The 12,476-nt window shown below is 34.3% G+C and overlaps 1 protein-coding gene across 1 annotated transcript; it reads left to right on the top strand.

Moving 5' to 3' along the window:
- Positions 1 to 5,979: 5,979 nt before the first annotated feature.
- On the top strand, positions 5,980 to 8,883 carry LOC123923926 (beta-amylase 3, chloroplastic-like). Its single transcript, XM_045976665.1, has 4 exons — positions 5,980 to 6,602; positions 6,915 to 7,125; positions 7,610 to 7,720; positions 7,848 to 8,883. Exons 1-4 carry the CDS (start codon positions 6,082 to 6,084, stop codon positions 8,640 to 8,642), a joined length of 1,638 nt encoding a protein of 545 aa, XP_045832621.1. The 5' UTR covers positions 5,980 to 6,081; the 3' UTR covers positions 8,643 to 8,883.
- Positions 8,884 to 12,476: the final 3,593 nt, after the last annotated feature.

The following is a 12,476-nucleotide window of genomic DNA, read 5'->3' as shown; positions in this document are numbered from 1 at the left end:
TTCAAACTTAATTTCATTCTGATTACAAACGAGCATCAAGGCTCTTATTTATAGCGGAGTAGGACTCACAAGTGGTTCACATGTCCCTATCCGTGACAGCTATTAAAGCAAAAGAAAAACGCACTAAAGAAAACGGACAAACAATAATTTACATAAAGTAGATGCCTTAGTGATAAGGCAGTCTTATCCGACCCTACATAGTGAGTGGCTGCTTTTCTTTGTCTGCCACTACATTGTGATGTGTTGTTTTCCACTGAGTGCTTCTTTGTCGTTTTGTGCCGACGATTTTGGCGGACAGATTTCACACACGTGTCCTTTGTAACTTTGTGTAAAATTTCTACACAGTTCTTCTCTAATTACCATGGGTAGTTTTGTGTAGTCTTCCTTTAGCTGGTCAACTCTTTCTTCAAGATTTTTAACAGCCTGTAAATCTTTCTCCTTGGCTGGCTTTCTGGAATCGCTGTAAACGACTGTTGATGGATCGTCGTAAACAACCCTGTAGTTTGTTTGCTGGGTTAACCTGGTAACCTTTTGTCTGAAGTGTTTCATCTGTGCAATGTAACTGGCTGGGTGCCATTCATTTTTCTCTTTCGACATAGTTGGATATGTCTTGTTTGATATCCCTATTTTGATGAGATATTGTGGTTTTATAGTTAAATCCAGAGTAATTTCATCGTACCATGGATATGTTGAATCAATTTGAAGGAATATTTCTTTTCCTTTGGCAAAGAGATTGTTGAATTTTTGTACTAGGTTTTGAAGTTCTTTTGGAAAGTATTTGAGTTCTCCAAAACTTCTTTGTTCTTTTTCTTCGAGATAGATTGTGCTGATCAATCCATTTTGAAAGAATGATAGACAGAGCTGATTGTCTATTCCTGGAAGTAGGACCGTTTTTGAACATCCATACTTGTTTGTTGGGTAGAAGCAATCTGTAGAGAATTCTTCTATATAGTTATTTATCCATTTCCATCTAAGACTAAACTCTGTGAAAGTTGGGTCTGCTAAGTGGAATGTTTTTTGATGTTCTAGCTGGCGAATTTTATCAATTGACAGCTTCTTTTTTGACTCCATTGTTGAAGATCTTTGGATATCTTTTGCTGCTGTGATTTCCTTGTAAGGACCGTAAAGAGCTTGTTCTGCTTCCTTAATGGTTTTGTAGCCTTTGTGGCGTACATTTTTTCCGATGATGTGCTGTTTTGCTATTGCCCATTTTCTGTAGATCCCTTTCATTGGACCATCGAAAATGACATAAGCTTCGAACTTTCCCATTTCATTGTCTACGGGATCGTTTGTTTGGATGGTTGTTGACAAACCATTTTTTCCTGCTTCATCTTCTTCTTCTACTTCATCAGCCCATGATTTCTTGCTGTCTGAAGTTGTTTCTGAAGATTCTTGTTCCTTTTTCCAATCACTTGGTGCTATTGCTTCAATTGGAATCTTCGAGCTTTCTGGAGCTGAATACTTTACATAGTAGTTGTATTTTCCAGAATCTTGTCCAAGCAAGTCCCAATTTTCTTTGGTGTTGCTGCTGCTTTTTTCTTCAGTTGGTTCACTGATGTTTGTATTTGCTGTATATTGTTGCAAATTTTGTAATGTTGTAATTATCTCCCCCCTCTCAGAAGAGAGTTTTGTAAGACGCTGTTGAGTAGCTTCAATCTGCTCGTCTTTTTGTTTCAGATTATGTTGCAAGATCTTTATTGCTTGCTCCATTCCCGTGTAAGAGTATCTGCAAAACTGTTGTTTTCAGATTTTATATACTGAATGTATGGTTGAAATTGTTGTAATTTCATCTGCCAACGAATTAATCGTCCGCTTTTATAATCTGCTTTTATATTATATCTCCAGAATCCTGTTAGATATTTTGAATCTGTTCGCAAAAGAAACCTAGAGGGTAGAAGTTCTACTCTCCATTTTTCTAATACTCGAACACATGCAAGTGTTTCTAACTCAGCTATCGGATATCTTGTTTCTGTATCAGAAAAAGTTCCCGATATGTATTTACAGAGTAATAACTCTTTTCCTTTTATATTAAATTTAGCAGAGTAATCTACCAAATTTTGTTTTTTATCTGTCTTTCTTTCTTTCGAAATTAGATCAGATTGTCTTTTGAGTCCAGAGGACTTATCTGTCTTGTCTTGAAGACTTAGATCAGACTGTATATCTGAGGTTACGCTCAGATTTTCACCAAACTCATTGAGTTTTAGTGTTGCTTTTCCGTTAGGGAAAGCTCTCATACATCCTGCCCATGTATCCTTAGATGCATCAATTTCGACAACTAGAAAGTCATCATTTGTGGGATTGTAAAGCTTTGGTAGGACTTGAATTTTACTCTTAATTGTTTTCACAATCTTAGTATCTTCGTCTGTCCATGACCAAGGAATTTTTTCAGAAATTTTCTTTTGTAAAATTTTTCTTTCTTTTGCCAAGTCTTTAAAAAATCCTTCATTGGCAATATAATTCAAACATCCTAAGAATCTTTGAATTTGTTTTCTATCCACTAATACATCAGGGAAAGCGGAAATCTTTTCCTGGGTATGTGGCGCTAAATTGAGTTCTCCATTATCTTTTATGATTACTCCGAGATACTCAATTTCAGTTTTACAAAGTTGTGATTTCTTTTTTGAAATAACAATTCCTTTTTCTTTAATTCTTAAAAGAACTATTTCAACATCCTTGATATGTTGTTCTTTTGTTCCTTTTGTAAAAATAAGTATATCGTCAATATATGCAAGGCATATATGGTCTAATCCCTGTAAAGAATTATCCATAAATCTTTGATATATTGAAGGTGCTTGTTTTAACCCAAAGGGTAAAACATTCCATTCAAAATGTTTTTGTGGCGGACATGAAAATGCCGTTAAAGGTTTTGTTTCATCAGAAAGTCTTAGCTGATAATATCCTGATTTTGCATCAAGGGATGAAAAATAGTTACAACCTTTAATTTTTTCAAAAATAAAGTCTTTTCTAGGTAATCCATAAGAATCTCCAATGGTTGCAAGATTGAGTTTCTTATAGTTAATTACCATTCTTCTTTTCCCTCTTTTTATCTCGTTATGATTTTCGACATAAAAAGCTGGAGCTGAATGTGGGCTTGAAGAAGGTCTTATTAATCCTTTTTCAAGTAAATTTTTACACTCAGTTTTGAATTCTTCAACATCCTTAATAGTATGTGGAATTCTATTAGGAACGTTGACTTCTTCATTCGGGTTTTTAAGTCGAATTACTATTAATTCATGATTAGTGTTTTTCTGATTATCTAATGGATCATCAGAACAAACTTCATCGAGTCTTTCTTCTAAAGTTGAAAAGAATTTATACTCTTCCCAAATAGAACTAAGATTTTTCAAATTGCCAGAAATCATTTTTAAAATTTCATTTCTAGTAATTATTTTTGTAGTAATCATTTTCTTTTCGTCTGGATTTCCAAGATTTTTCCATCGAAGAGAAATTGTATTACTCCTTTGAATAAAGGGTTCATATAATTTTAGAAAATTGTTTCCAATGATTAGATCAAGACCTGAATCATGTAAATAAATTGTAGGGATAAAAAACTTATATCCTTCAATTTCTATAGATACATCCTTAAGGCTAAACCATATTTGATGTTTTGACTTGTCTGCAACAACTATTTCCTTTGGCTTTTCTAATCTATCCCAGTTCCTAGAGATCGATTTTCTTCCAAAACAAAGGGTTGCACCTGTATCTATATAGGCTAAGAGGTTTTTATTTTCTAGCATTATTTTTATAAATGTTGCACTTGGATTTCCTTTACCAAGTACTTTCTTCGACATCTAAGTCTATCTCTGAATCTGTCTCTGTGCAGTATTCATAAATTTCCTCATCAGATTCTACATCTGATTCTATAGGTTCATATCCTATTGCGTATATGGCTTGTAAGACATTTTTCTTAGGGTTATCTCTTTTAGGGCACTCATTGGCATAGTGTCCTTCTTCATGACATAACCAACATGTGCATGATTTCTTATCTTGTGGACATGTTTTTCTTTTAGGATAAGGTGGTTTTTTCCTAAAGAATTTCTTATCTCCTTTTCTAAATTTCTTAAAAGGGATTTTTCTGAATTTCTTTTTCTTATAAGACCTTATATTTCTTCTAGATTTCTTTTTAGGATTTCTAGAGTTACACCCATAGTTTCCTACTTTGTTTTGTAACTTATCACAACAAAGTGATACTTTAGCTTCTCTTTTAGCTATCTTTTCGCTACATTTATCTGTGAGCCACTGTTTTAAAACAGTTATTCTTCCTCCTAGAGTATCATCTACCTTTCCTTCTGATGATATTGAGGTAAAGTATAGTTTGACTTGAGTTGATACTCCTCCTCGAAGCTTATCATAGAGGAGATCTAACAATCCTCTTGATAGTCTTGTTTCATTGTCTATGTTATAATAATAACTCTGAAATTCACAAATAAAGTTATCAATGTAACACATATTGCAAATTTTTAAATTAGTTATTTTCCAAAGATTTTGATTGGAAAATGCTACTTTTGATTGGACGGTATCCTTCCATCCTTTGAATTCTTTGACTAGTAAACTATATACCCAGTCTGTAACTAAGGATCCTATTAAAGGCATAGTTTCCATAACTTGTGGTGGTAGATTTGAAATGTACTTGAATGCATTTCCTCTAGTTTTATATTGTAGGTAGTTGAAAATATCAACTGATCCTAAATTTCTTAGATCTTCATTTAGATGGATTAATACATTATTTGTATTGTACCAATCTCTAAGATCCTTTGCAGTGTCTAAACTACAATCTATGTCTAAAACACCTTGTCCTTGAAAAGGGTTTTGTGAAGGCTCATAGTAATGAGGTACTTTTTGGAATTTTTGTTTGGTAAATTCCTTTTCAAAATCTGCAGGTCTTTTGGTACCTGAAGTTTCTCCATGTTCTTCTATTTTTACGAAATGAGAATTCTCATTTTCGTTTTCACTAGCTTCTTCTGAGCTAAAATCATAAATGATCTGATTGTTATCTTCAGATTTGTTATCAGGGATCTCCTGATTTTTTCCACTTATATCTAAAGAAACCATAAGTCTTTCTAGGTTTTCTAGTTGCCTATTAAGGGCTTCTTCTGTATCTTCCATTAAAAGTAAGTAGAAGGTGGTCTAATACTTAATTGTTTGGATTCAGAAGTTTTTTCTTTAGGTTGGGCTGGTTCCGGGATAACTATTGCTTTTCCCTTATCTTCCCCCCTCTTAAGAATTTGAGTTAACTCATCCTGAGTTAGATATCTTTTTTCTAAGAGTTCTAAAAGGTCTTCTATCCTTTCTTGACTCTTTCTTTGTTCTTCTAGAATCATATCTACCCTTTGATACCATTCTAGCTTTACTGGTTGAATTTCAAGTTTCTCTTGACAAAGATTTTTTATCATGTAAGTTATCATACATGTTATGTTGTTGAGCTGTGGATTTCTTGTATGAAAAAGGTGAGGGTATTTATGACTTTCATCTTCTTCATAGCAGGTGAAACTTTCGTTACTAAAACTCCATGTGTCATGGGGTTTATCTTCCTTAAATTGTCTTTCTAAATAGGATGTTTGTTTTTCTACCCTACTCTGAAGGTCAGAAAAGTTGTCTAGAATTTTCTGCAATCTAAGTGTTACACTATCTCCACTCATCTTGCCATAAATTTGAGGTTTTTCTGGAATAGTTTAACCATTTGTCTATATTCTTTAGACAATTGTTCATCTATATTTTTATAGAAATTTTCTATATCTCTAAACCATCTAATCTGCATCTTGTGAAGATTAAGTTTGGCTAGGTTTGGAAAAAAGCTAATCGGGCTACGAATTAACTTTCTATTTGGACTTATTATCCAATTCATATTCTTTATCTTCTAAGCCAGTTGCTAAAAATACTGATCTAATAGGTACTAGTGTTTTTAGATTTTTCTGTTGTACCGTAGCTTTGGCCATAGTATTCTTGTTGGATTTTTGGTATTGAAATGTGTTTTAATAGCTTTTCTGTTTTTTATTCTTAATTTCTTATAAATAAACACATACCATTTCACATTTTTCTACATATCCTTCATCCATTTTCAAAAAATTCAAACACAACAAAATGACTTTAACACTTCGTTCTTCAATTTCTTTCATCATCCAGAAAGAAACCAAATTCCTTAAAACTTTTGATGATGTCTCTGCCACAGTCACCTTTGCAAAAATTAAGCCATCTTTTCGTCTTAAAGCCAAGAGTTCTATGCAAGTAGCACACACCTTAAACTCTGAAGGAACCATAAATGAGAAATGGGAGAAGGTTCATGCTCCATCAATTGTTCATAGTAACCATGATAATTCTAAGAGGGTGCCAGTGTTTGTGATGTTGCCACTGGACACAGTAACAATGGGAGGAAACTTGAATAAGCCGAGAGCGATGAGTGCTAGTTTGATGGCTTTGAAGAGTGCTGGAGTTGAAGGGGTTATGGTTGATGTTTGGTGGGGTTTGGTTGAAAAAGATGGACCTTTGAAGTATAATTGGGAAGCTTATGCTGAGCTTGTACAGATGGTGCAAATGCATGGTTTGAAGCTTCAAGTTGTTATGTCTTTTCATCAGTGTGGAGGAAATGTTGGAGATTCCTGCAGGTAATGATATGACACTGCTTTGTTTCATATTACATGAAAGATTTTTGCAATTATTTTCTTCAATCGCCTAATGAAGTTGATTCAGTTGGTAAGAAATTGACTCATAACTCGCAAGGGCGTGAGTTAAACTCTGTCAATGCTCTCCTGAGCCTTGATGAGTCTTTCTGAGACCAAACTCACCTAAACTTTGTTGCATAAAAAACATATTCTAAATTAAATATTTTAGAGCTAATTGACTCACTTAAGAAGAATAGGACCAAGTAAAAAACGTGTGCCATGACTAATAATTTTCTTTCTGTTGAAATTTTTCAGTGTTCCTCTACCTCCATGGGTGGTGGAAGAGATCAGCAAGAACCCTGACATTGTTTACACAGACAGATCAGGGAGGAGAAATCCTGAGTACATCTCATTGGGCTGTGATTCAGTGCCTGTTTTAAGAGGAAGAACTCCCATCCAAGTGTATGCCGACTACATGAGGAGCTTTCGTGACAGATTCAGCGATTACTTAGGCAGTGTCATCTCGGTATGTTACACTTAAACTAGTGCTACAAACTATTCAACATAAACACTGATACAGGATAGTGGATAAATGATACATGTGCTATTGCAGTATGATAAAATTTAGTATGCTTGTGTAATTTGGAGTAAGGTAACAGACCTAAGTTATAATTTTGAGTTAGCACTTAGGCTCATCTAATATTTAAGTATAGCAACCGCACAAACTTGCTAAGTGCACAGATATGAGACCCATATAGATGGTGTACTAATCAAATTGAGCTATAAATTAAAGTAGACTTTTTTATATAAATTAAGACTGATTAGTAGTGTAAAACAGAAAGACTGATTATTAGGTGTTGCTATGGGGGATGGAAGGTAGAAGTAATAACTGACAACAAAGTAGGAACTTGATGCTTGATAGTATACATAGCCATATCTACATCTTTATGTTTATACTTTTGTGCATTGAATGAGATTTGAAACTGATACCATAAGCTATAACTTTGCAGGAAATACAAGTAGGAATGGGTCCATGTGGGGAACTGAGATATCCATCATATCCAGAAAGCAATGGAACTTGGAGATTTCCTGGAATTGGAGAATTCCAATGTTATGACAAGGTATGGAAAACAAATCCATTAATTTAAACTATCTTCTTTCAGTAATGTTTCATAGGATAGTAGGGATATCTCAAGAAGACAGATTTTCATTATATCATTTGGCTAAAATGGTTGGTTTGTCATGCAGTATATGAAAGCTTCCTTGGCGGCAGCAGCCGAGGCGATCGGAAAGAAGGAATGGGGAGGAGGTGGACCCCATGATTCTGGCCAGTACAATCAATTTCCTGAGGATACTGGGTTTTTCAAAAAAGATGGAACATGGAACTCTGAATATGGACAGTTCTTTATGGGATGGTACTCCGGTAAATTGTTGGAACACGGTGAGAGGATCCTTGTATCAGCCAAAGAAATATTCCAATCATCTGGTGTGAAACTATCTGGTAAAATCGCTGGAATCCACTGGCATTACAGATCAAGGTCGCACGCAGCTGAACTAACTGCTGGCTACTATAATACTAGACATAATGATGGATATCTTCCAATAGCCAAAATGTTTGCAAACCATGATGTTGTCTTCAATTTCACCTGCATGGAAATGAAAGACAGAGAACAACCTGACCATGCTAACTGCTCACCAGAAGGGTTAGTTCACCAAGTAAAGACGGCAACAAGGACGGCTAGAATAGAACTTGCCGGGGAAAATGCACTGGAGAGATATGATGCCGGTGGATATGCTCAAGTTTTATCAACGAGTATGTCCGACTCCGGCAGTGGATTGGCTGTATTTACATACTTGAGAATGAATAAAAAGTTGTTTGAAGGTGATAACTGGCGGCACCTAGTGGATTTTGTAAGAAACATGTCTGAAGGTGGTCGGAGACAGAGACTTCCAGATTCCGATTCACGCGGAAGTGATATATATGTTGGGCACATCAAGAAAACTAAGGAGCAGAAGCAAGAGGCTGGGACTGTTCTTGTGTGAACACATATATTAGCATGTATGTTCAGGCATCTTGGTGTATGTTCAGAACCATCATAAGATGTGTTTTTTTATAGGAAAAAGTAAGACCATATAGAAAAAGGGGAAATGAAATAGAGTTATGATGTGTATACATAGAACAATGGCCTAGGCCATGCCAAAACCTGAGATCATGGAGATATTATTTTATTTCATTGTATATATAAAACTCCATTTATTAAGGAGAAAAAACTTTATCTGCTGACGGTAAAGAATCAATATACTGGTATTGGTCTCTATTCAGTATTCACCACTTCTATCCTTTTAAATGTCTACAAAAGCTCACCAATGTCATTTGTTCCTCTCACTCCGTAAGATTTGAATAAAGAAGCAGATGTCAAATTGCTCAGAGAATGACATCCTCATCTTATTTGAACATTCTTATTGTGTCTCAATTTGTAACAATATTCAACGCCACAACAAAGATAACAATATGCGATAAGAAAATTGTCACATTATTTTTTTTTTTCAAAAACAAAAGTCATTTTATTAACGCCAAGTACCTATATTACATTGTCATTTGTACATCAAAAGAATGTAATCCATAAACACCATCACACCTACTGGTACCAGTTCTTGAAACTGATATTATAACTACTCATATTCATTAAGAATTAACAATAGACATCATGCCAAAGCAGTCTAGATTAATACTATATTCTCGCCCTCGCTCTGTTTAGAACGACTCATACCTAATTACATTAGCCATTGAAACACATTATAAAGTTTCCATGCCTCTACTATTCTACTACTTAAAACCATACCAAACAACTGCTTAAGCAAGATTGCATCCCCTCCATAACAGCACAAATACTCTTCATAACCGCAGCATACAGCAAGATTTTTCATAACACCAATTTTTTGTTCAGCCTCATTTCATGATGTGATCACAATCAAACTATTCACATCATTGTTATAGCCTTAGCACCTTCCAAAACTTCTACGGACCAATCTACCAACTAACTCATGCAAGATATAAATGACACAACAATATGACCGATTAAGGAGAAAAAATTCCATCAAACCACAACAGGAAGCCAAAACAAATATAGATATGAATCAGAATTTCCACCATCAGTCACGGGTTTATCAAAAAATCATTATTCACTGAGTTGGAAACTGAACTTCACCCTTACTAACTACGACAAGCCTCCGCAAATTCACCATGCACTCCAACTTGTGCCACACTACCAAGTAATTCCTATTCACCTCTTGCCTTTTGTTCAGCCATATGAACTTGATATGCCACTCTAATTGTGCCCCATTGTTATGCTTTTGTTTTACAAAATCTTTTCAGTTACAAGATTGATTTTTTGGTTATTAGGCATGTAAGAATGCTTAATCACTTGGCCATTTTTGATCCGTAGCAATATGCTTTTAGGAATTTATGAATCTCTATAAACATGAACACAATGTAATGACAAAACTAACGTAAAAGACTAACTTGAAACCTAAAATAAACGTAAGAGATCAAATTGATACTTTTTAAACGTAAGGGACCAAATTGAAAACATAAAATAAACGTAAGGGAACAATTGTGTAGTTAAACCAATTATAAATTATAACTAAGCCAATAGATTTATACAGAAAGATACCTCTCTTTCCCTCTCAAACAGATAACATTCAACAAAATCGTAACAAAATGTTGTAAGGAAACTAAAGAAGTGTTTGTGCACACATTCAACAAGCTCACATAGTTCAGAAGCAACCTCCGCTATGAAACAGTGATACATACGTAGAAATCACATATTTACACCGGTAATAATTTATAAAAAACGGAACTGATTTAATGTAATAAGAGCATCTCTAATGGTGATACCACTTTGAGTATCATACATTACTAACAAGTGGTTCCTACAATGCCATGTAATACTTATGCAACTCATACATATTTTGCTCCAATGGTGATATCACTTTGGGTATCATACATTATTAACAAGTGATCCCTTCTATTTATTTTTTTAACTTAAATTGATGATACTGTACCTTAAATAAGTTAAGGTATCATCAATTTTGATATCTTCTATGCTACATCATGGAACTCCAATGATAAAAATAAATGAGGTACGAATCATTAGTCTATGAAACTCTCTATAATACTCTTATTGAAGATGCTCTAACGTACAATAATTTGCAAAAATGGAAATGATTGAATGTAATGACATGCGTCGTGTCCATGGCTTTTCATTTTTGAAGTATTGGTGTTACATAGTAGGTGAGCCTCTACAGACTAGAATCAATCAACACTAGTTACAAAATTGAACACATATACACAATATAGATATAGAAATTGAAATTGAAACCAATGCGAGAAGTGACATAGTGAGTGAAGCTACTCTAAACGGCGCAATAAGAAGAAAGAGCTTCAAGAATGAGGAGGAGGAGGAGGAGTTGGATTACCGCGACGGAGATCTTCGATTAGTTGAGAAAGCTCTTTGCGAGAGGATTCTCTGCCAAACATGAATCCATACCTAAAATCGCCAGCGAATTGAATTGAGATTAGTTTGGATAGAAATTGGAAAGAAAATTGGTGGAATGAGAGTGAGAAAGAGTTACCAGAAGGAAATGGCGGAGAAAACGCCGGCGGTGGCGACGGTCTGAACAAGGGTGATCCTCTTCTCCATTCCGATCAACGTGCTACACACTCTCACTCAACACTCGTCTGATACCGATCAACTAATGTTGGACTTTCAAAACCCATAGGCCCAATTTATATACGGCCCATATGTGATTTTTTAGAGAATTTCTTTTTCTTGCCTTGCTTCTCGCGAGCCCCGACTATTTTCAATTTTATCCTTCCGCAATCTAGCGTGCGTTGTAAAAATGTATTTTTTTAAAAATTTTAAAAAGGATGTTCGCTACCTGTCTTACGGAGTTTTGCACCGGGTGCAGTTCGCTACTTAAGTAGCTAACCAAAAAATTTTACATTTGATAATTTTTTTACACAAATGTTAGATATATAATTTGTTCTCTTCAAAATGTAAAAATAACAATTGGAACCTTATCGTGAGATATGTCTTGATAGTGTAAATCTTACCAAAAAATATCTTCTGATAATATGTTTTCTAGTGTGAGCAATTTAGGTAGGGTGAAGAGCAATTATTGTGTTTGAGTTTGTGTTAAAGAGTCAGACTCAATCTAAAATATAAGTTGAAGTGGTGTTGGCTTGAGTTCTTGGAGTATGCTTCTCTTAAGGTCTCAGATTCGATTCCCCCTGGTGCCAATTTCGGTGGGATAAGTCAATACAGAAAAAAAACTCTGGCTTTAAATGAGACTCCCGCAAATGGGTGATGAGATTGGTCCCCTTAAATTAGTCGGTCCTAGAGCCGGATACTAAGTTTTCAAAAAAAAAGTTTATTAATTTTTGTGCTGAACATTGATTAATGAATTACAGTTTGTTTTGGTAAAAAACATATAGATATGAGAAAGTATTATGTTATTTTTTTTGTTTTAATTACTTTGATGCACATGATAAGAAATTACAGAGCATATGTATTATTTTATTTCATATTTTATATAAAGAAATAGTGTAGATGAAAGATAAAATTTTGCAAAAAAAAAAAAAAAGCAGATAAATTCCTCAATAAAAGGATTTCTTCAAATGTCTCACTAAATTGGTTAATTTTTCCAGATAGAAACCATACGAGTGAATTTATTTGAATATCTGTGCAATTAAACTTGCTTAATTGGAATTTTTAACATATTTGATATATTTATTTTTTGACTAAATATTTGATATATGAATTTAATTTATATGCACTATCAGTGTAAAGTTATTTTACACATGCATCCAATAAT

The sequence above is a fragment of the Trifolium pratense genome, linkage group LG4, assembly GCF_020283565.1.
Source record: "Trifolium pratense cultivar HEN17-A07 linkage group LG4, ARS_RC_1.1, whole genome shotgun sequence".
Lineage (NCBI taxonomy): Eukaryota > Viridiplantae > Streptophyta > Magnoliopsida > Fabales > Fabaceae > Trifolium > Trifolium pratense.
Note: the sequence above shows the minus strand (reverse complement) of the source record. Positions and strands in the feature narration are given on the sequence as shown.